This window comes from Musca autumnalis, unplaced genomic scaffold, assembly GCF_047663935.1.
Source record: "Musca autumnalis isolate F117 unplaced genomic scaffold, ASM4766393v1 scaffold_5, whole genome shotgun sequence".
NCBI classification, from domain to species: Eukaryota; Metazoa; Arthropoda; class Insecta; order Diptera; family Muscidae; genus Musca; species Musca autumnalis.
In genome coordinates this window covers 3,877,907-3,902,540 of record NW_027412088.1, presented here as the reverse complement: position 1 = coordinate 3,902,540, position 24,634 = coordinate 3,877,907, and the positions used below count along the sequence as shown (strand labels likewise).

The window sequence follows — 24,634 nt, the reverse complement described above, 5'->3', positions numbered from 1 at the left end:
ATACCATGGACTCCTTGTTTGCATTGAGTGGACAATGTTTTGCCATTGTCCTGATATGTTATCGGGACGAGGAGTGCTTTGATTAAGCAGTTGGGTCATAAGTTTCTTCTAAGCGCTCGTAAAATATATCTTTGGTCTGTTCGCCCTTGTCTTCAGTGGGAGCATGAGCGCAAATAAAGCTGATGTTGAAAAATTTTGCTTTTAATCGAATTGCAGCGAGTCTTTCATTCACTGGGATGAAGAACTTTACTTTTAATCGAATTGCAGTGAGTCTTTCATTTACTTGGGTGAAGCTGGAGACCAAACTCATGCTTTGTGTCATGGCAGCTATAATACAGGGACATACTAAGAGTCCTTAATTCTAAACAATTCTAGCATAAATATTTGCATATTACCGATCATCCTTATGCCGAAAACATATTATGATATTCAGTACTTTGTTGTCTGGTGTAATTTTATGACCGTTTAAAAGGGAATAATTTAGGCACAAAATGGCAACTGACAAATAACGAAAATCTAATTTCTTAAGGCCTGGGTTCATTAGCTGCCTCGCTTTCCTGCTTTATTTCTGACATAACATAAAATAAAATATAAGGTGAAAGTATTCAGAATCCGTCGAGCAAATTGACAATTTATATTATTTTTGCCTTATTAATAGTGATATCTTCATTAATTTTCTTTCGATTTGAGCTGCTATGACCTAAGAGGTACATTGAGAAATTAGGATTGTTCCAATGCTTGTCTTTCGAGCTGTTACGTCCGATCATCTAGTATATTAGGATGTTATTTTGGTGGGTAGACGAAGGCTAATCTTGGTAACCACCATTTATGGGTAAATCATTCTATAAATGTATAAATGTATAGTATATAAATCCAAATTATTCAAAGTTCGACTTTGATGGTAACCCTATACATATTTTCAATTTATAATGTTTGCAAACATTTGGTTGACAGTAATTGAATGAAATATGTTTATATTTTTTATTTATGCTATTTTAAATGCGATTTTCACAAATTTATCATATCTATCAAGAAATGAATTCTTGCGGAATATTTCTAATTGGAGTCTAAAGTCGTTATAATCTCCATTTCCGGACCTATGACTTGGCAACACTACCAACAACGGCTAAAGAGGTTTTTTATTGTTTTCTTCACAATTTAAAAAATCTTGAATTGAAACACTGCCGACAATGGGAAATGAACCAATTGAAAAATAAACAAAACAAATAATTATTCACAACAATGAGAGAAGAACGAAATGGGAATGGATCACGCACACATACACACACTACTAACGCCAACAGCGGAGCAGTAGAACGGACGGTACTGGATTTCATCGAAATGTGTTTGTGTGAGAGATGGTGACGGAAATGCTCTCTGGAGTCCGCGCTATAATGAGAATCGTGTTTCGCTGCCGTTGTGTACCATCTCTTTACCGTAAAATCGAATGCGGCATTTAGTATTGTCTATGCCGGCTAACATGCAACATCCCGAGGACGTCGTGTTACGTTGTTAAAGTCGTCGTTTTTGTTTCTTCTCCACACATAAGCGTTTTCTCACATAGAAAACATTCAGACAAAACAAATGTTTTAATAAAACAAAATAAAAAACGCTTATCAAACAAACAACCCTCTGCTGTAGAAGAACAACAAAAACATAAATAATAAAAATACTAAAATACAAACAAAACAAAAACGTAAAACATTGTTAGGCATTACAAACCTGTTCCCCCCAAAATACCAACAGCCGACAAGTTGATTGAGAGACGCGCGTATCTATCTGCCCGCCGACGTTAAAGTCACAGGTTTTATGTGTAAGTGAGTGAGTGTGTGCAACTAAGCTTCAGCTTTTTTGGCTCTTTTGTTGTCTTCTTCAAATGGTGGAGACAAAAGAAAAACATCCAAACGTTTGAAAGAAGTTTTTTTGTTGTTTGGACGACGACTGATTTTTTGGTCTTGTCTGGAATTTGCCAACAAAAACATTTGTAGCTGCGATAAACTCCAACCAGACAGGAGAGTGTAACGCGACTTCCCCACCACCGCCAGCCAGCCACCTTGTAACCTAATGACAAGTAATTACTTTTGTTATCCTGAATCAAGTTGATATCGTCACGTCGTCATCATTGTCATCTGTAATAAGTCAAAGTAGTCGTTTTCGTCATTGCCATCTGTCGTACATGTCGTGCTTGCTGTGGAAGTGTTTGTGTCCGAAATTCGCTTGTTTATGTTGTATCTCCCTTTTGTGTTTATGTTTCCGTTTTTTGTTGCAAACACCGACCCCAAGTCAATTGATCGGTTTTTAACAAAAGAAACGGTTCGAAAATAAAGTGCAAATTTTAAAAGAAATCAAATAAAAGAAGTGCGGCACATAAATAAAAAGTAAACAACAAATAACGGTGGTGTACTCAATTTTATTATTGTAGTGGAACAGCAGCCACAGTAATCGGGCTTTTGAAGTCAAAAATTAAAAAAAAAAAACAAATTGCAAAAAAATAAAAAAAAGATAAAAGCAAAAATAAGCAATTTTCCCCACGTTCCATGCGGTTGTTTTTAGTGTTTCCTTTTACTACGACTTTCATATGCTGTTGTTGTTGTAGTATCTCTTGGCTGCTCCACAAATACATGTAAACTTCCGTTAATTGTGCGCTATTTTTTGTTATTTTGCGACAACAATACACACACACACACAGCCACGCGAAATCAACATTCTATAATGATTTGTTTTTGTTTTGGGTTCTTTGCATAAAAAATAATAATCTTTTAATTTCAATTAAATTTCCAAAAATAGCAATACCAATAACAACAACAAAAAAGTACAAAGTGAAAATTATTATTTCCATGGAACCTTGAAAGAAATTGTAGCATCTAATCGGTAAAAAGAGAAGAAATTACCTCCCCCCGCCAACGCCAACAACTAATTAAAAGAACACACAGTGAAAAAAGTAAACAAAACAAATTGCTCCAAAAAATAAGAGCTAATAAACGCAAAGTGAATGCGAAAATATTAAAAAATAAAAAAAGAAAATACTTAAAAAAGAAATTAAAGTGAAACTTGAAAAGCCAATTAAAAAAGTTTTCGCCTAAGCGATCGCAATTGTTTCTAAATTTGTGGTTGGATCTTTCGACTTCCGTTTCATCTGTAATTGCGAAACTACATTTGTGAGCTGATCACTTTCATAAGGATTACCCGCTAGCGATTTTCTCCTCTAAGCCACTGCTTAAACGTACTTCCTCAAACATCGCAAAGGTACTTTTTAATTTTTGTTTTTCTAATAAGTTCTCGCTAGTTTTTTATTATGTCTAATCAACAATTTATATCGTTTTTTTACATGTATATTTATACAATTTGAATTTTCTCGAAATTAACTTAAAATTTATGGGTTTGAGAATAGACTCATAAGTTCTACCTGCAAGATTCTACTAATTTTTAGTTTTTTTTTCGATAACATAAAGGAACATTGTTATCGTAGTAAAAAATTGTAGATTCTTGCAGGTTCTGGAACATGCATTTTGTTAGCACGACTACCCAACCAGTTTTCAGTAAGTTATGTGTTATTCTTACACTATACTGATATCACGATTCCTTCGACAATGCTTATTTTTCTGGAATTCAAACTCTGTACCTATAACCTCACATAATCCTTCATTTTTAGTAGACCACGTTAAAGAACAAGTACAATCTGAAAGATTTTCATCGCAAGAAGAAACCTTTTATTTTTAAGGCATTTTCTTCTTGTTCTAGTCCAATTTTTAATAGGTGGAATTAAAGAATATTTTTTCTGTTCCAGAACTGCAAGAATCTATAAATTCTTACTATTTGTTTCTATATCATAAAGGTTCTGTAGGCTTATTCTGTAACTTTTATCGATTGAAAAGTTGTTAAAATTACTTTTGTTTTTGTAACAACTACAAAACAAACAAATAGAGATATATAAAATTCCTAATATCCTTAATGTCAGTAAGCGTGACTGCAAAAGCGATATAAACACTGGCTTATATATGTATCTCCGAACGGACAGGGGGACTTCTCGCCGATTCATATTAGCTCAATGATATGGGCCCTACTTTTTATCGCCGAGTCCAAACGGCGTATCTTACTACATCATTTATAGATAAGTTTTAAAGGTTGGAATACTCATACGTTACGCTGCACCATTGATCTAGCGGCGCGAAAGTCAAAAAATCAAAGTATAAAATTGCGAAATGTTTTCCATTGTATCGATTACAGACACGCTGCTGAATAAAATTTTGTTTTTTACTTTTTTGTTGTTGTAAATATTCACTCAGTTATTCACTGTCAAGTCAAAAAAATTTTGATGCATCAGATTTTAATAAAATTGTTGCTAAAAACCTGATTTCATATTTGTTTAATTGTTAAATAAATTCGTAATAAAACTAAATAAGGTTAATTTTTTATTAATAGGGGAGGGTGCAAGTGAAATCTTAAAAAAAATGTTTGGGGCATGAACTTACATACTTATATAGCAATAAATTTTCAAAAATTATTAGTTTTTTATGTTTTTAATGCAATATACTTTTGTTGAATGGAGCGTAAAGGTTCTCTAAGGTCCAGTACAATTATTTTTTTAATAATTAATTTGGACATCCTAGATTCCGAGTAACCACAATCTAGCTGCAAATCTTGCTGATAAATGGTCTTAAAAATAACATAAATCCTCAAAATACCCAAAATCTGTCGGTACATTTATATAGGGGCTATATCAAAATGTAGACCTATGTTCGCAATTGTTGGTGGAGAAGATGTATAATCAACGAGAACCTCCTATGCCAAAATTCAGCTTATTTGGTCTGAAAATGTAGACAAAATCCTAACAATACCGAATATTGGAGAGGTACCGTTGTATGGGGACAATATCAAAACGTAGACATATGTCCCAAATTTTTGGTGGAGAATGTTTGTGTCCACTGGGAACCCCAAATACCAAATTACACCTAATTTTTTAAACCTCCAAAATACTGAAAATCGGGAGGTAGCTTAAAAGGGGCATATACCCAAACGTGGACTAATGTCCACAATTTTTGGTGGAAAGGTTTAGTGATCATTAGAAATCCTAAGTACCAAATTACAACTAATTTGGAAGGAAAGGGTTGCTTAAATCCTCAAAATACCGAATATCAGGAGGTACCGTTATATGGGGGCTATACCAATATATTAGCCGATGTTGTTCATATTTAGTCCACGGACACAGACTGAGTTTGGCGGATAAAATTTGACTTTCCAACTTAAAAAGATTATTACACGAAAACAAAAAAAAAAAAAAAATAAATAGTTGAACCATCTTTTGCAAACAACTAGCTAGATATCAGTGCTAAATTTCTGTGCAAGATCAAGCATGATTTGAAGTGTTTTAGTGCTTAATAATCTCAAAAAACCTTTTTTCGTGAATTGTGCCAAACCTGTAGTAAATGAGCTGTACCTTGATTGAATTTTAGAGATATGAGCATGAAAATTTAACACAAGATAAAGCAGAAGTCGTAGAAAATAAAAAAGAAATTGCTAACTTAGAAAAGACATTTTTTGAGTTATGCCACTCCTTGCAACTTAAATTAAGCAAATTTTGCTGGAAATTGCCAGCGCCACATTCAAATTTTCATTATGTGTTCTCAGATTTTTTTGTCACCAGTCAAGAATTCTTCCGTCATGTACTGAATTTTTTTTTAAATATCGGCTAAATTTCGCATTCGAATTCAGAAAGTGATAAAAGACTTTCGATGACATTTGTATATTTGTCGTTACTCGTTTACTTTTTAATATACTATATGGAAAAAACATTCCAACATTTTCTGTTTAATAGGAATAATAACACACCTATAATATGTTAACTATCGGGTATGTTCTGAGACACACTTCACCTCTCACTTCACGCCTCAAGAATTTTGTTCTCCCCAATTACGCTTATTTTTCGAGTATTTATTGGACGGACTAGGATGTACTCTTCGTTTTAAATACCCTGATGAATCTTAGCACTAAGAAATTCGCAAAAAATAGGAGTAAATGGGGTGAACAAAATGCTTAAGGCCTCATGTGAAGTGTGCCTCAGAACATACCCGTATATATGTAAATTAGTAATGATTTTTTCTCAAAAATTCCCTGTTGTACGAATGTATGATCTTTTGCCTCTTTATAATGCCTAAAATAAGTATATTCCATTCCAATATTGAAAAAGATCCCGCACAAACAACTTAGATTTTTTTTGTGTTTTGAAAATCATCTTGATTTTTTTAATCGAATCACCTTTTATGTAAGATTTTATCAACTCTTACATAAAAACTCGTCAAAATATGGTACAAGGACACATTGCATAAAAGTTATAACCCTAATGCAAGTTGAAAATAAAATATGAATACATTTTTTCGAAAATTCGAGTATATTTTTTAATGGATACGAGCACGTATGCATTAATGTGATGACTTTTATATAATACCTCGTTTCTCTCTATAATACATTAATGAGCTTTTATTTAAGGTATTTTATTTTAGGTTGGTTATACATATAAGTTGATTGGAACATTTGTGTCTTGTAATAAAAAATACCGAAAGTTCTTTAAAACCCTGTGGTCTTTCACATATATGTCTATAGGTCTGATCAGTGATTTTATTGTATATAAATTGCATATTTTTATATACGTTGACTTCTCTTACACCAACAGTTCAGTCCCATTTCGTTCAAACGGTTAATCGAAAAAGGGTGTGAAACTTCTTAAGCAGAAGTTTTTACCAAATTATCAGAAATTGTGACTGCTTTGTTTGGAACTACCAGCAAAAAAATCCTCCCAAAATAATGGGTTTTGTAAGGGATTTTTGGCAGTCGTAACTACTTACAGATCCCCCTACTAACCCATTATTTTAACAAGGGCATATCGCACAGAATTACTAGTTATTCTATGACCACTAGAATAACGAGTTATTCTACGGCCACTGGAAGTTGAAATATAAGATATATGATAAAAAAAATAATTTTTAATTTTAGAACAGTTTAGGTGAAATTTGTTTTCAATTTCAACACACTTAATATTTTTATTTTATTTTGCTCCTTACTGGATTTGAACACACGAACTTCTGCTTTGTAGCCGAACACACTACATACTAGGCCACACACACGAACATTAAGGGTTGTTTTAATGTTTACATGTGCACCACCAACTGTTCATTGGTTTTTTAACAAAAAAGTACCCGGCCGGCGGTGAGCGTTGAACACACATCCCACTGATTTGTAATCGGACACACTAGCTCTGTGCCATCGTAATAATAACTTAGTAAGGAGTAATTTAAGTAGTTATTTGTGTTTACATTACTTTGTAATGGGTTACATAATGACTTACGGATGCGAATTTTTGCTGGGTCGTATACCTGTGTAATATGTGTCTTTGTCGATTAAATTCCTGCTGCGCCCGGTCGGAAAAACTTGATTGGTCAACACGTTTCAAAAACAAGAATACCAATCGCTTACGGTTTGTTTGTATGAAAAAATACAAATAATTGCTCTGTTCCAGAGCCTGCAAGAAGCTGCTATTTTTTACTACGATAATATTTTTTCCTTTATGTTATCGAAATAAATAGTAAAAATTAGTAGATTCTTGCAGTACTGGAACAGACCAAATATGTAGTTCTGTCCAATTAGAAAACTGTGATGCGATGTTGCAATTACACTATGTGTAAGTTTTGAGTCATGGTTTATTAACCATATTCTGACACCGCAGTGTGATAGAGGACCAAAAATAAGAAGATACGTGTCCCGGCGTTTTTCCCTATCACTTCGACTTTTGCGGTTATGGGCCCCCAAGGACCAGAGCACTTGATGTCAAAAGGGATCATTTTGTCATGCACATATCTTCTAAACCGCTAAGAATTGGATTTACTCGTAGAAGAAAAGTTGTAGTACTTGTCTTAAAAAATAATAATTGTGAACACATAAAATTCATTCAACCTCACCTTCAAAGTCAAAATCGTCAAGGTAAAATTTCCCTTTTAATTTTTTCTCGGATTTTAGTCTACAGATATCAAACCGATAAAAATTGAAGCAAACAACCAACTAGAAAAATGTACCTTAGATCTTAGTAAACAACTTCCTAGAATATACGAACTCTGTAGAAACGGTTCTTAATGGTCGAAAAAGCAAATCAAATGCGATTTTTTTCCTCTTTTCTCAGTCCATGCTCCTAGATACTAAACCGTTCAAAATTCAAGAAAACAATGGACCACAATAATGTAGCAAAGATATCAGCAAACAACTTTCTGGAACATAAGAAATGTCTATGGCCGGTTCTTACATGTGAAAATAGCCAAAAACTTCTGAAAATATCTGATTTTTATATTTTTTCTCCGATTCCGGTCCACAGCCACCGAACCGCCCAAAAATTAAGGATATAGTCAACTACAAGAATGTACCTAAGATTTCAATAAACAACTTTCTAGAACGCAAAAATATTCTAGGAGTGGATTTTTTACACCAACAGTTAAGTCCCATTTCGTTCAAACTGTTAACCGAAAAAGGTGCAAAACGTCTTAAGCTGATGTTTTTTAACCAAATTGTCAGAAATTGTGTCTGTTTTGTTTGGAACTAGTTCCTGAGTATTCAGTGCCCAAGGCAGACTGACCATTGCACCATACCATTGACAACAACTGTTTAGTGCTTTTTGAATGGTTAAAATATCTTAAATTGTTTAGAAGTTATTAACGTTAAGCTGGCATCACGTTGAGTGACACCACTGTATGTTTATGACTGTCGGAAAACGTTTTGATATTTTCTTACTCGAAAAATAAGTTGTCCATATTTTCTTGGTTTTATGTTTCATTAAATCAAATGTTTTTTTTTTTAGTTTAATTACTTTTATCACTTTCGTGAAATCAGAAAGAACTATACAATGTAAAATAACATTTAATCAAGGCTTGACTATTATAAATGTTCCTATAATTTCTGATCGTCTTGGTCCTTGAGAAACAATTTTCCTTTGAGTTGGAGCTGTGTATACCTACATGATATGTGCCTTCGTCGATCAAATTCCTGCTGCGCCCATGGTTTACAAAAGAAAAAAATGTTAACTTTTTCTGGTCAGAAAAACTTGATTGATCTTGATATCTTATGGTTTGCTTGTATGAAAAAATACGAATAATATGTGTTTTTGTCCAATTAAAAAACTGTGATGCGTAGTTGTAATTACAATAGTTAATTATTTATGAATATATTGTATATACATATGTTTATTTTTTTATATAAATCAGTTCTCTATTGTTGTCTTAATTTAGCTATAAAAAGTATACCGAGCAGAGTCCCAGGTAATAGGGGATCTAAATAAACACAGGGGTCAAAAGATTGCTAATTTAAAATCATTATCTCTGCTGTTAACCTTCTGTATACAATAAAGCGACGAATTGTCAATCACACAAGTGATTGTGTACAAGTATTTCACTGACTGACACAGTGAAACAATCTGCCAAAGCAAAAATAATCTTCGTTCATCCAGCTCCTCATTGCAAATTTTGTTATCTGTAATTTGATGCACTTGTTTGTCAGCATTTCGAACAAAAAAGAATCACCGACAAACGTTTACCGGCGCTTATGATTTTTTTGTCGGTTTTGACTGTGCCCCCTTTCCCGTTTGCTCATAATAATTGTTCAAGTGTTGTGAAATCAAATGCTTTTGCATTTAGTACACTAAGCAACCAAACTATCCGACTACAAGTATGAATCATTTAAAATTTTATTGTGGAGAACAGAGAGTTGAAAATACTATAAACGAACAACAACAACAACCAACCGAACAGTGAGACTATGAATGAAAAAAGTAATTTGAATAAAACAGAAATTCTTAGAATTCTGAATGAGAATGAATGAGAATTTTTACAAATAACAATTAAGCAGAAGCTTGTGTTTTTATTTTATTTTCTTGTTTAATTAAAGACAAGTTTGTGTCAGTCACGAAGTTCAAGATTATTATTCTACAGTTAAGTGTGAATGATATAGATTGATGATTCAACGGTGTTGTATTTTTTTTTTTTTAAGTTCATGAATATTTTTAAATGTGTTATAAGTTTTATTAACAACGTGTGAAAATAAACCAAAGCCAATTTTTTTACATGTTACCATAAATATTTCCGACCTATAATGTATGTAGCTGAAACCTTTAAAATTCCTGAAATCGGGCCCTAACAAAACTTGGACCAATAGCGTCCATTGCTGAATTTTGTTTAGCGTATTTTACAAATTTAATTTGACGCTGCAGCGATTTCAAAAAAAAAAAAATAAAAATAATAAAAAAATTATTAAATTTTATATAATAAATTTAACAAAAATTTACCTAATTTAGCAAGTATTTCTAAATGGTATGCACTCCCGCCTGGTACGCTGAAGGTCGTGGGTTCGATTCCCCTACCAGGCAACATCAAATTTTCAACGGTGGCAATATACCCCTCAATAATGTTGGCGACATTTTCTGAGTAATTCAGCATATAAAACTTCTCTACAAGTGGTGTCTTAGGACACGCCGTTCCGATAAACTGTAGGTCCTATATCACTGAGCTAATACGAATCGGGGTGTACTCATTAATATGAGAGAAGTCTCCCTTGTCCCTTCTGGGATGTTTGTGCAACAATTATTATTAAGAATACCAAAGATATTGTCAATTTATTTCAGTGGTTTATTAATGTGAAAATGTAAGGTCAATAAATTAAAAATAATGAAATAAAAAAAAAAAATGAAAAAATATGCAGATCCAAACTCATACCTTCCTAAGGCTGCGCTTAAAGCGTTTGTTGTGGAAGCTATACAGGTTGAATGAGAAAAAAGCTCATCACTGAAAAGTTCGATGACAGAGAAGCCACTCAACAGCCGATATTTCTGATGAGCTGCAACCTACAGGGAAACCGGTCACATAATGGTGATTCTGTGGGCTCGAATCTTCGGTTTTCACTTGCAAAAAATATTGGTCATTAAGCTCGCCTTCAACGAGAAATGGAATAAAATTATCTTCGCCCTAATAGGCAAACATTTCAAAGAAATTAATTTCTGCCCTATTGCAATGCATGTTTATGGTTTAAAAAAAAGTATCATGTTTTTGTATCAGAAAAACCTATCTTTACTTGTTATCCCATCTGCCTGATGTCGCTCATAATTAACACCAGCGCTACCAGCATTTTCTGACACTGAATTTGCTACACACCAGCATTGTAGAAGATTGTGGTTGTTAACATTGACTCCATCATAGGAATTTTAAAAAATGCATTGATTCGATTTTTTGTTCTGCAAAGACCGGCATATATTATTTATCTTTTGAAATACATCGAAACCAAGCATTGCAAATAATGAAGTCCAACATAATGTTCTGCACTTCTTATAGAAGTGGCTTATGCGACCAAGAATCTTCTTTAGGTTTATTGCCTACGTCTGTCTGACCATAAAAGCTGATAATTTATGCAGCAGCATTCTGTTGAATTGCCACAACGATGTTGCAATTAAAATTAGAGTTCTATATCAGTGTAGAGAGTAGCAATCGTTTTTGTTCTCATCTAATTAAGTTGTAAAATGTCTTCTTGTTGTTGTTTTTATTGCTATTGACGAAAGTCAGGAAAGGAATCGATGGACTGACTGACCTATTGTTATTGTTTCATTTGCCATTTTAGATTAGAGCAAGTTAATAAACATTTTATGTAGTTCTTTAATCAAAGTGTGTAAAATTTGATTGAAGTACAAACAATGTTAACGCCAATTAGCCCAGGGACGTACGCAGGATTTCATTTCGGGGGGGGCCCAACTTGACCAAAAACAATGAAAAATTCAAATGTTGTGTAGCGTTACGTAAAGCTATTTTAAGGGGTTATGGCCACTTATAAGTATCAGAAAAGCCATTTTCATGCATTTTTTATAAGAAATCTATATTTTTTCTTTTGAATAATCTTTCTGACAAATGCCCGACTATAAAGCACTGTTTTACTAAAGCAGTTTGCGGTGCCCACTGTTGTTTAAAAAAGAATAAACCGATCAGCAAATATTTTTGTGGGATCATTACGAACCTAATAATCTAAACGGAATTAAAAAATCGAATTTTAAAAATTTTGAACAGTTAAAATCAAAATTTCGATTTAAAAAAAAACACACTGTAAAAAATTGATATTTTTCGGACTCCGTCAGCAGTTTTTTAAAGACTCTCTCGGTAAGCACATGATTTATGTGTATAATAGTCCCACAAAAACATATAAAGACCAGAGCGTCCGTTTTCGAGCTACAGTTGGCACCGCTTTCAAAACTGCCATTTCGAGGAAAAGACGTTTTTAGATTCTATGCTACATACAGAACACAATAAATGTTTCCCTTCGATAGCTAATATCTCGGTAAATTTTTGTCTGATGGACTGAACATTTTGGCACATATTCTATTCTACATGTCCTTTAAAATGAGCCAAAAAAAGTTCGATTTTTCGAATTTTATATGAAATAATCAATAGAAAGAATTCATAATATTTAGGATACAATTTTAAAATTTACAGAGTAGGATATTTAGAATTTAAAATAGACGAACGTGGCCCGGTTCGGTAAAGTCGCCATGTAAAATTTAAGCCCCCCTTTCAGTATATTGAAGTTTTAATTCATACGGGCTCACGTTATAGTTTATAGCAGACTTTTACAACCACAAAGAATTGCCGTTGTCTTTGCTATTGCAAGATTTTTACTATTTCGATGATCTTAGCCTAATTTTTAAGAATATCGGCTGCCGTTGTCGTTGATATGTTTCCAAATAAAAACAGTAAGAAAAATTTAACAGTTTTGGAGATATGGTGCGAAATCTATACAAATTATGGAATTTTTAGATATATTATAAAATTTGAGGTAATAAATGTAGTTTTTCCAGTTCAATATTTGTCCAAATATTTTATTCTGACCCTTATCTATTTGCTTCAGAGGTCAGAAGAAGATTTGCATTGGTTTCAGAGATATAGCCCCGAGTTGCTTTAAAAAGTCGATAATTAGTAATGTTTAGAGGGGGCCATAACATCCAAACTGGATCTGACTCAACAAAACGCAACTATGGCTTTTGTACTTTGGGTCTGTACTTTCAAAAATCCTCACTTCAAATTTTTTGCACATGAATACCTTAAAAATGCTGCACTGTGTTATTTACCGGAAGAGATAGAGTCTGATTCAGGATTATTTTTTACTTTTATTATAATGTTAAAGAATAAGCATTATAATTTTTTTTTAATTGGACTCGACACTTTGACAAACACTTTGATGGACTTTGGACAAAGACTTTGATGGACTTAGTTCTATATAGTTTTGACAAATAACAATCGATCCTTATTGAACCCCACTTAATTATTCGGTTATAATAAGCTAAATAATTTTAGAAATGGATCTTATTTTGAAAGACGCTCCTCTCGATAGTTACCGCGCCCATAAGCTATTTTAGTTGGTTACCGTAGCATTTAGAGCTTTGTCAGGAAGCATGAACTTGTCCACAAAAATAGGATATCGCTGTAAACAAGACTACAAAATGTCCAAACTTGATGTACTTTTGGAAATAATTTTCCGAGCGGACCAAGATAGTCCATATTAGGTTCGATTTTTGACCGAATCGGTTAGTCCCTTCGACCATTTTAGTGCAAATTGTGAACTTTTACGGTGGAGGTACCGATACGACTTAAATTTAATTTGGACAAAACATTACTAGATCCATAACAGATATACAGACGGATGGACGGTGGTAAGTACTTTCATCATGTCTGAAACTAATTTTGTCCAAACATATTTATGTGGAGTCTAAAATTATTATTTTGATGAGACTTACATATTTTTATCGTATCCTAGTGTATATAATCTCGTAACCTTAAAGTCGGAGGCTACAATTATACTTCGGTGATGATAAGGAAAAAAATCAAGTGACGCACAAAAATTCATTTGTCTTCATTATTTTCTCATACTGTTTAGCAGCAAATTTGTTTAAAACAGAATAACAAAATTTTAGCGATGCAGTAAAACAAATTTCTAATTGGCTTTCAATATGTAGTCCACGAAGGACCGACCCTTTATACATTTTATTCAATAGATTTTTTTATATATTTCCATTCCCACAATACTGAACTCGTTATTTTTGTTATAACCGGATGAGTTTTAAGCCTCGAGAGCTCTATACAGATCGAATAAATAATAGACATGTAGTATATTCATTAAGGAATTAGCATTTGATAGTGGTATGATATGACATGAAGAAGTATTTCAGATTTCATTGGAAGTTTCTCTCAAAAACAGCTTACAAACAAAAATTTTTAAAATATTTTCTTACAAAATTTGTTAATGATGTACATTTTCTGTTCAGAAACATAAGAAAATATAAGTTTTAATTTGAAATCATCAAATATACAAACATTTTTATGAGAAAAAAAAAATATAATAACTAGTTACAGTAGCTTAAAAAAATTTTGTTCGACCAAAACATTTCGGGGGGGGGGCCCGGGCCCCCCGTGCCCCCCCCCCCCTGTGTACGTCCCTGAATTAGCCATGTGGTTGCCAATTTTACCTCTCACAGAGTTATTATTAATGTTTGTAAAATATGTTTAAGGAATAAATGGATTCTCATCTTAAAATGTTTGGTCCTTCGACCCCAGAGTCGTATAAGCTTTTCAAATTGAATTATTTAACAATTGTTTTCGTCACTAAATATTATAAGTTTGGTCCTTCGAACGTGGGATCCTATCACAATCTCGATATACAGAAGGTATTATAAAATCTTAGTTTGCTCTTACATGCATTTCAACCATGAATAAATTCATCAATTTCGCAATAGTCAGCTTTTGTTGATATTGAAGTCATTTTTTTATGTATTGGTTGTTGCTAAGAAGCAGGAAATCAGCCAATTGTTCGATATTTGGTGCTTCCTGTTCGAAATACTAGTTATGTTTAGAACCTGAAAGAATCTTCAAGTTTTCCATAAGTACCATTGTTTGGTATAACAATAACAATATATACATAGGTATTTGAAGTTAATTTTTATGCAAACATAGCTCAAACCCGTTCGTGGGTATTGATTTGGTTACGAAGTTTTTCGGCAAATCACACACACGCGACCCGAACGCAAAGTAAGAGAGCAAATGTTTTGATTTGTTTACTTCAGTCTTGTACTGAATTTCATGCAAGCAGGTTGATGCCGCTTTATTTTTTTTTTTTTTTGGGTACACTGAAAAGATTTTGCAGTTGTACAGCAAATATGTGGAGGGAAGAATTTGAAAATGATTTTTTGTTTTGTATTAATATTTTTAATGACGCAGAATGCCTCGTCTGCAATGCAACAATAAAAAATGTATATCCATCTTACCTTAGGCGTCATTATAATACGCATACAAAATATCATTTAATGACGGGAAATGTGCGAAAAAAAATAATATGCCAGCTTAAAGATAATTTAACAAATAAAAATAATATAAAAAAGAACGAATTCGATATAATTAATTAACTCTTAGCAAACGCAGTTTTAATAACAGAAACTGAAGTGGATACTTTTGACTGTGATTCACTGTATATTATTTTTAATTTTTGTTTTTCATTTCATACTCAATATGAAAATCATCACCCTGTTCTGTCAGTGTAATTTTACCCACACATAAACAATTTAAGCGCTCGCTCTTCTTGGTCGGCTATGACATAGCTCTGAAATTCGTATTCGTATTTAGACCTTCCCTCGCTTTTGATGACATACAAAATAAACAAGAACACAAAAACAACAAGAAATTCTTCGCTCCAAATTTTCAACTTTACAAAAACGAATTTCAGTATCAAAACAAAACTGAAACTGATTATCAAAACAAAACATATCAAAAATATGCCCTCGAACCTTAACCATGCATCGAAGGAGAAGGCAACTAAACAAAGCATTTCAACCGGTCAAGCCACAACAGAAACACAGTGGGTATTACAGAATACATTAGTGCTGATGGTGTGGAGGATGATGACGTTTGGGAAAGAAAGTAAGCGTTCCCAACAGCAATAACCGAAAAGAAAACTGAAACCAAAATTTTTAAAAGCAAGCAGACAGGCACAATTTTTACGTAGGCAACCAACGTCCAGTCCAACCACGTATCGAGCATACCGTGTGTTGTGCACCTTACCAACAAACCGTTCGTTTCTTGCGTCCAAAAGGTGCGTAAATGTGTTGAATGGAAATGTGTATGTAAGTAAGTGGCAGCGGCAGCAGCAGGAGTTCATGTCAGAGCGAGAGGTAAATGAGCAACGATTTTTATTCAGCGTTACGGTACAGTTTGTATGTTTATGGCAAAATGTCAACAACTTTTCAAACGTCAGTTGATTGTTTACGAATATGGTTTTGTTTGTTTACTTCTCTGCTGCTCGACTTCCCTCGACGTCTTGGCCTCCATCACATCTTGTGCATTCTTTGGATTTGCCCTTACCCCATATATCCATTAAGAAAAAGTGTTGTGTTGCCTTAGGCATAATCGTGTTTTTTGTTTACTTTTTTCTCAAAAAAAGGTAAATAAAGTAATTTTTGGAGTCAGGTTTCGTTTATCGTAACAACGAATCATCAACAGCCAGCACTTACCTTTGTCATCGTCATTACCACCATTGAATCGATATCCAAAAAAGGAGATTGCCTTCTCATTGCCATCCTAATGAAACCAATCAATGTTCTTCACTTGTTCGGTTGAAAAAAAAAATCATTCCATCAGGATTTTTGGGGGGATGTCATTCGTCGTCGTCGACGTTACCGACATCCTCTTTCCTTTGCACAGCAACAAAATCACCATTGTCATTTGCCATCTGCTCCAAAGTAGTTGATGGAAGAATTTTAATCCTCAGCATGTTTATCGCACATTTTAATCTAACAAATCCCAAATTTGTAACACTCATTGAACGGTTTTTCAATGGCACAATGTACCGGCATTATGATGTTCCTTTGAATTGTTTTCTTTTTTCTCTTAGATTCGCTTTTTTGTTGTAAAACCAACAATTGAAAGCATTGTTGTTGTTTTAGGCAATTATTTAGTTGAATGTCGAGATTAATTATTGTGTGGCTTAAGAATGAAAGACGATTTTTTTGGAAGTGGGGAAATACGGGTCGAGTGATAGACTTGACGCCTTTCCTGTCAAAGATAAAATCGATTGCGTCAATCGAGGCGTAATTAGACTTTCAACTTATAGCGCTTTGAAATTGACGAATGATCGCAGTGATGTGATTATATGTTTGTATTGGATTCTACTCTCTTCTTTTGATATCCTTAACTTATTAGAGGATGTGTCGCAGGATATTCCGCGCCATTGGCCCTTATAGTTCTACAACTTTGTTAAGTACAGACGGTGATGGAACAGATGGAAGAAATTTTAGAATATATTTTACTCATAGAAAATGTTTCCACCAATAGAAGAGCTATTTCTATATTATACATACATTTCTATAAGACTGTGCAACAGAGGAAATGCAAACAACTTCTAGTGGGCATTAGTTGGGCTTTGTGTTGTTAGATCGGGTTTGGATTTTACGGCCTCATATAAACCGGGATAAAACGAGCCTTTTTTTAATAAAAATTGTACTTCAGTCTTCAGTAATACATTGTGCAACATTTTTAAGGTCATCTTGTGCAAACAATTCGAACTGAGGATTTTTTGAAAGTACAGACCCAAACGACAAGAAACCCTAGTTGGAGTTTGTTGTGTCAGATCCAGCTCGGATCTTATGGCCCCATCTAAACATGGTTAAATATTGAGTTTATTAAGAAATTCGGGGCTATATCTCTGAAACCAATGCGAATCTTATTCTGACCTCTGAAGCAAATTTGTAGATAAGGACAAGAATAAAATATTAGAAGAAACAATGAACTCGAAAAACTACATTTATTGCCTCAAATTTCAAAATATATGCAAAAATTCCACAATTTTTATACATTTCGCACCATATCTCCAAAACCGTTAATTTTTTCTGAATATTTTCTTTTGGATAAATATTCCCTGGAATGTAATACACAACTCTTCAGAACATGTCGTTGTTGGAAAATGCCTCTATGCCGTTGTTTTCAGTACATTTTTCAACGACGATTTAATAAAAATGTCAATAATGTTGATGTGAACTGTGTTTGAAATACGTGTTGTAAAAGATATGATGCAAAATACCGCTGAAACAACATGAAGTAAGCATTTTAGAGTTTCAGAATGTTCTGAAGAATTGCTCAGAACTTTATTTGGAAGATTTTTGCGACGGGTTACTTGGTTCAATTCCCAATAGCTTAGCTGATACTGACCAGAATTTCAGAAATTATGTAAAATTGTCTATATTTTATCGAAATAGTTCTCCTATGCTTCGCAAACCTTTTATTTTTTTCTGAAGGATCTCTTTATAACTATTAGAACATAAGTAAACAAATTATCCATTTGATTTTTCATTATTTACAATAAGAAACCTTTTGTATTCTGTATCGTCTTGATTTGTCTTCACATTTAGTAGCACTAATTTTCGGTTTTGGCTTTGTTTACTCTCATGTACGAAACTATGAACAATGTTCCGCTATATTGGACTTTGTTTTGTATTTCTGGAAGTGTAAAACGAATAATTCCAAAAGTTTCCTTTTGTTTTTTTTTGTACACTGTTTTTAAATAAACTTTGAACATTTACACAATGCAACACTGATAATGCAAACAACTTCTAGTGTGCATTTTTTGATAGTACATATTTAGACTACAAAAACCCTAGTAGGGTTTTGTCCTGTCAGATCCAGTTCGAATTTTATGGCCGCATCTAAACCGGGCTAAATCTACACTTTTTTGCATTTATCAGGCCTTTATCTCAGAAACGATTAGGAATTTGGCCTTGCTGTCGTTTGCAATATTGTAGCCATGAACTAGTAGAACTTATCCTTTGAACAGACCATATAGGAAAAACTCCATCTAGGGCATCAAAATCTATAAAATATAGAAAATTTTACATAATTGCTAATATTCTGGTCAGTATCGGCTAAACTATTGGGAGTTGAACCAAGTAACCTTTTGCAAAAATCTTCCAAATAATATTCTCAACAATTCTTTAGAACATTCTAAAACTCTAAAATGCTTACTTCATGTTGTTTCAGCGGTATTTTGTATCATATCTTTTACAACACGTATTTCAAACACAGTTCACACCAACAGTTTATTCTCGCATTTCGGATTTCCCTACATTATTGACATTTTTATTAAATGGTCGTTGAAAAATGTACTGAAAATAGAGGCATAGAGGCATTTTACAACAATGACATGTTCTGAAGAGTTGTGTATTAGATTCCAGGGAATATTTTTGCAAAAGAAAATATTCAGAAAAAATTAACGGTTTTGGAGATACGGTGTGAAATGTATAAAAATTGTGGAATTTTTACATATATTTTAAAATTTGAGGCAATAAATGTAGTTTTTCGAGTTCATTATTTCTCCAAATATTTTATTCTTGTTCTTATCTACAAATTTGCTTCAGACGTCAGAAGAAGATTCGCATTGGTTTCAGCGATATAGCCCTGAATTTCTTTCAAAACTCAATATTTAACCATGTTTAGATGGAGCCATAAAATCCGAGCTGGATCTGACACAACAAAACCCAACTAGGGTTTCTTGTCGTTTGGGTCTATACTTTCAAAAAATCCTCAGTTCGAATTGTTTGCACAAGATCACCTTAAAAATGTTGCACAGTGTTATTGAAAAGAGTTGCATTTGATACACAATTTTCGATTGAACACTTGTTTCGTTTCTTTCCTAAGCAACTGCATAGTAAAGAACATTTTAACCAAATTCCAAAAAGTAATTATAAATGTTGTTGTGTTTTTTTATGAAATATTATTTCCAACTTCCCCTTCGACAGAAAACGTTACAGTCCAGTGCAACCACCCATCTCTCTCTCCGGTCCTCTATAAAAAGTATTTAACAAACAGTTTCTAATTACAAGCATATCACACATAACCAATATTCACGTACTATGTTTGTATATGTGTCAATAACTATCAATGATATTCTTCTATTGAAACGACCGATCGACCCTAAAATAGTCAGAAGGCTGTTCAAACTGTTGTCGAAAACTCAGATTTCCTTTTTCTTTGGATACTGCAAGTGAATAGTTCAGTTGCTCTTTTATTCATATCGACAATCTGAAGTAGGAAATTCTACATTTAACCAAAGAAAAAAAAAACAAAAACACAAAACGTGACCGGCATACAGAACTCAAATCTGGCTGTGCCGAAATTTAACATAGACATCTATTCATATTTTTATATATGGTTGTATGTATTTAATTTTTAGCCATTACAACTTTCAGTCTTTTTGTTGTTTGTCTATTTTGTGTTTCTTGGTTGGTGCTGCAACTTTCAAAAACAGTTTGCTGTGGTGTTCATTTCTTTGGAAATAACAGAAAACAAGTAAGAAATGGGGGGAAAATAAAAGAATAACTACATTCTAATAGTGCTTCAATCCACCAATAAACTGTACTTGGAGTTTTCTTTTTTTCCATTGCTCTCTCGCGCCCTCTCTTGGCCGCCTCACTAAGCAAGGAAAAGTAAAAATAGGGAAAAGAATGAATGAGTAAAATGCATGTTGCCAGCCAGCACCAACTTAGCGTCGGGTGTTTTGTCTATATGGCCAGTTTGTTGGCTAGCTGGTTGTATGTTTGGCCTTAGTGCAATCATTTAAGGGGAGTTGTAGAAAAATTCATTGTTTCCAGCTAAAAACACCACTTTTATTGGTAACAGTTCTTTTTTCGGCCAAAAAAACAGCTGAAACATACATGTTTGCTTGCGTTCGTTCTATTCAGGCCATGTTAGGAGTAATACATGAATGTGACTTTTACAACCGGCCATTTTTCAATGTGATAACCCCACTCTGCTGGTGCGCTCACAACAACAACGAAGCCAACAAGAAAAGAGAAAGGGAAAACTGTGTTTCAGTAGAAAACTGACAAGAAACAGCAAACAGCAACAACCATAGAATACAAAGCAGAAACAGACTGAAAAGTGCAGAACCAACCGACCAAGCAACCAATCAAACACTCAGAACCGAACACAGAACCAAACCAAACCGAAACAAACCATTTTACCAATGTTTAGGTCACTGAACCGAAATGGTTGGTGGGTAATATTTTGTTTTAACGTTTTTCCCATTCTTCCCGTTTGTTTTTATTTCTGACGCTGCCGCTTCTGGCAGTCGCCGCCACCACTACCGCCAACCGGCCAACTACCAAAGGGAAATACGAATCTGACCACGGCCAAAAAGTGTTATTAATAATGGACGATGATGAAGAAAAGAGGAAACGAGCAGAACTGTTTGTTCACGGCATGGCCTGGCATACGTAATGAATGGCGAATGGTGATGGGTCCGGTCGTGGTCCTTTATTTCTCTCTCCCAAAATTGGGTTTTATTGTATCTATGTGTGTACTTTCGAAAAACTTTTGGCTCCTTTTTTGTTTTGGCTTTCGATCTTGGCAATCGGAAAAGGGAAATTACAACCAAAAATTATCGTTTTTCCATTAAAATGATGTTTATCTAATGGCTATTTTTTCTTCTTCTTCTTTTCATTGCAGATTCCACTACGGCAAACGGTGTAATAAAATTATAAAAAAAAAAATTAAATAGCAAAAAGTGAAAAAAAAAATCTAAAAGTTAAAAAAGTAGTCTTTGCTAAACAAAGAAGCAAAAAAGAAATCAAGAAAAAAATTGTAGAATTTATGTACGTAATTTAATTTGTCAAGTGTTTTCCATTAAAAAAATTCGCCACCACGGAGTCCTGGGATTTACATAGTATGGACCTCAATATGGATATATTACCGAGCGGGAATATTTTCAGCGAATTGGAACGCATCTGCACAACCGGCTATTTTTCATCACAACCATCTATTGAGGATCAATGGCAACAGGTAAGTGGAGATTGTATTTTGAAGTTTAGGATAAGAACCGTTAACATGTTCAGCCTTGCGGGCAGAAGCTTGTTATTTGGGGTTGGGACAGATACAAATATATTTTTTGTGGGTGTCGTGCTCAGCGATAGTAATAAGTTTCCTATAGCTGGAATAGAATGAAGAGAATATAATGACATAAACTGATGGTCCCCAGGTCCCTTCTGGAAATTTTGATCAAAATACTTTTTACTAAAAAATATCCCAATTGGCCAATAAACTATATTTCAGTAATATAAACTTAATATTATTTGCAGGAAAAAATTAATAGGTTTTTTTATGTCCTGATAAGCTATCAAATATGTCCAAGAGGAAGCCAATCAGAAAATTAACCCAATTCTCTAGAAAACCCCAGGGAGACAACGGGAAACTTCTCTCAAAACTATTTTTTGTTTATTAACACCCATCTTTAGTCGGTGAATTCAAAAATTTGTTGAACATATTAAGACACGACTATATGAAGGTTTTTCATAGCCAAAAATTCTCAGAAAATGTGTTAACATTTTGCTGAGGTGATTGTCCATCGCTGAAAAATCACACTGGCTCTTCGATAGTACAGAAGAAGTTATTCTACAAAAATCTCAGACCCTCAACAAATGGTTAATCAAAGAGATATGTAAGCAAGCCCCACATTTAAATGAATCACAGCCTCGCTCCGCGGTACTAAATTTACCAGTTTAAAATTGGTTGTATGTTAATATGTATACTCTGACTTTTACTCATTATGGAAATTGTAATAAATTATTTCTAATTAATCAAAGAACAAATACTGTATGTGAATTGTTTGACAATATCCCTCAACAAATGTATTTGTTGTGTTTTTCAAATCTACATGAAAATGGGTTAACCAAACATTACTTGTTTCTGCAGTTCAAAGACCAATTACATAAAACAAGACTGCTTAAATGACTTCTGCAGGCCATCTCTGCCTTATTTCACCAAAGGCACAACATTTTCAGTGCATTATTGGGCACATTTGCCATGCTTGTTGCCAGCTTAAGTAAACTCCATATTTTTGTATACATTATTCATTTTTGAAATGTTAACACTTGAAATTAACACTTTGTTGCCATAGACGCTGCTGAAAGGGGAGGCGGGCGAACCGACTGGCGAATCGTGCATGTATCCAATGGATGAGAATTGGTTTTTTCTTCTTAATTTTTTTTGGAGAAATTCAATGCATTTTGGTTTGTTTGTTTAAAAACAAAACTTTGTTATTGTTACCCTATCACGCCCTCTCTTCACCCTTTTTTGAAATGCACAAAAACGAAGAAAGTAGGGAGCTTGGAAATGGGCCAAACATTCAAATTGGAAATGTGATATAGTTTGTGCCTTCGATGGACAATGGAGCGAGGAACCTTTCTCCCAATGCACAATGTAACAATTTCGAATGTAATTATAATTTGCTACTGTTTTGACTGGCCAAGAGGCAAAATGTGCGTGAATTTGTTTATTTAGAGAGGATGAGCAAAATTGGAAAATGTATGTGTATTCTACAAATAAAACAAACGACAAATAAGTAAACAAACAAACACCAGAACGGAAGTCAACGGAAACAAGAAAAACATCCGTTATTTTACGCTCATTAATTATGTTGCTTCATTTTTCTTGTTATTGTTAAAATAATAACAATAACATCAAAACTCACAGCAATTGTTGTTGTTGCTGTTGTATTCAGGAAAAGTTTTTCTCATTTTTTTTCTCTCGCTCTTTGTCTGTTTACATTTCTATTATGCATAATTGAAACATTTTCTAAAAGTATAAAAATAAAATATTGAATGGTGTGTTAAAGAAGAAAATTGTTTCAGTTCATGTCTACCCTTTTGCCAGGGTAGACATAGGATCTGGATAGTTATAGAAGTGGTTGTTGTTTTTTGATGATAGATTCAAGAGTAGTCATAACATTTCGTTAAGAAGAAAATAATTATTCGTTATAGTTATTTTCCATATAGAGAAGTTTGACTGTAGTTACATAAAGCCACTGCTCGTTTAAACGCCACAAAAAATGGTTGCAAAAATTTACGTAAAACTCGGACATTTTGGGAAATGTTTGGGTTTTTTTTGCATTTTCTTATAGTATTTTCTGTTGTCTGTCATTCCATGCTTATTAAGCTTCAGCAGTTGCACGCATATGGCCTAAAACGCAAACAATTCAAAAATTGACTTTTTTGTAATTTTCGACTTTTGATGAAAAATTTAAATATGCGATATAAATTTTATCATAAATGTTACATTCATATAAAGTCAGGGAAGTGTTTGTTATGACTGTAGTAAGAGTATTTACTCAATCAACAACCAAGGGATTGGCATGTACGAATATACTTATATTACCCTTCAACATTTTTGGCACTTTTAAAAGAAGGCCCGATTGCAGAAAAACTATACGTTTTAGAGAAAAAAGTTATTTATTAAAAATACTTAAAAAGTCTCAAACATGTTATTCTCATATACAATTTAAAGTTTTCTCGCAAAAAAGTCTCGCCGCTAAGTGGACTTTTTTGAAACTTCCTCCTGGCTATCTTTTGAGTGAATCTTTGATTGCATTCTTGTTTTCGAATAACAATAAAAACAAGGTCTTTATCATCTAATTTAATTATAAACACATTTGTTACACATTTTTTCTAACGAAGACTAATTTATTGGACACATTTTCCTTTGGGAACCGCTTGTAATTTTTTTTTTCGGAAATTACCGAGACTTTAAAATTGCAATGG

The 24,634-nt window shown here is 33.5% G+C and overlaps 1 protein-coding gene across 5 annotated transcripts in view; it reads left to right on the top strand.

Moving 5' to 3' along the window:
• Nucleotides 1–1,458: 1,458 nt before the first annotated feature.
• Nucleotides 1,459–24,634, top strand: part of luna — a 275,265-nt gene continuing 252,089 nt past the window's right edge. The window contains exons 1-3 of one of the 5 annotated variants that reach the window (XM_073957985.1): nucleotides 1,459–1,813; nucleotides 2,788–3,246; nucleotides 21,549–21,881. In XM_073957985.1, the coding sequence (XP_073814086.1) occupies nucleotides 21,768–21,881 (114 nt within the window). In that variant the 5' untranslated portion in view covers nucleotides 1,459–1,813; nucleotides 2,788–3,246; nucleotides 21,549–21,767. Of the gene's footprint in view, nucleotides 2,072–2,787; nucleotides 3,247–21,548; nucleotides 21,882–24,634 lie in introns of all 5 variants that reach the window. The other 4 variants (XM_073957988.1, XM_073957987.1, XM_073957986.1 and 1 more) reach the window with 4 other exon arrangements.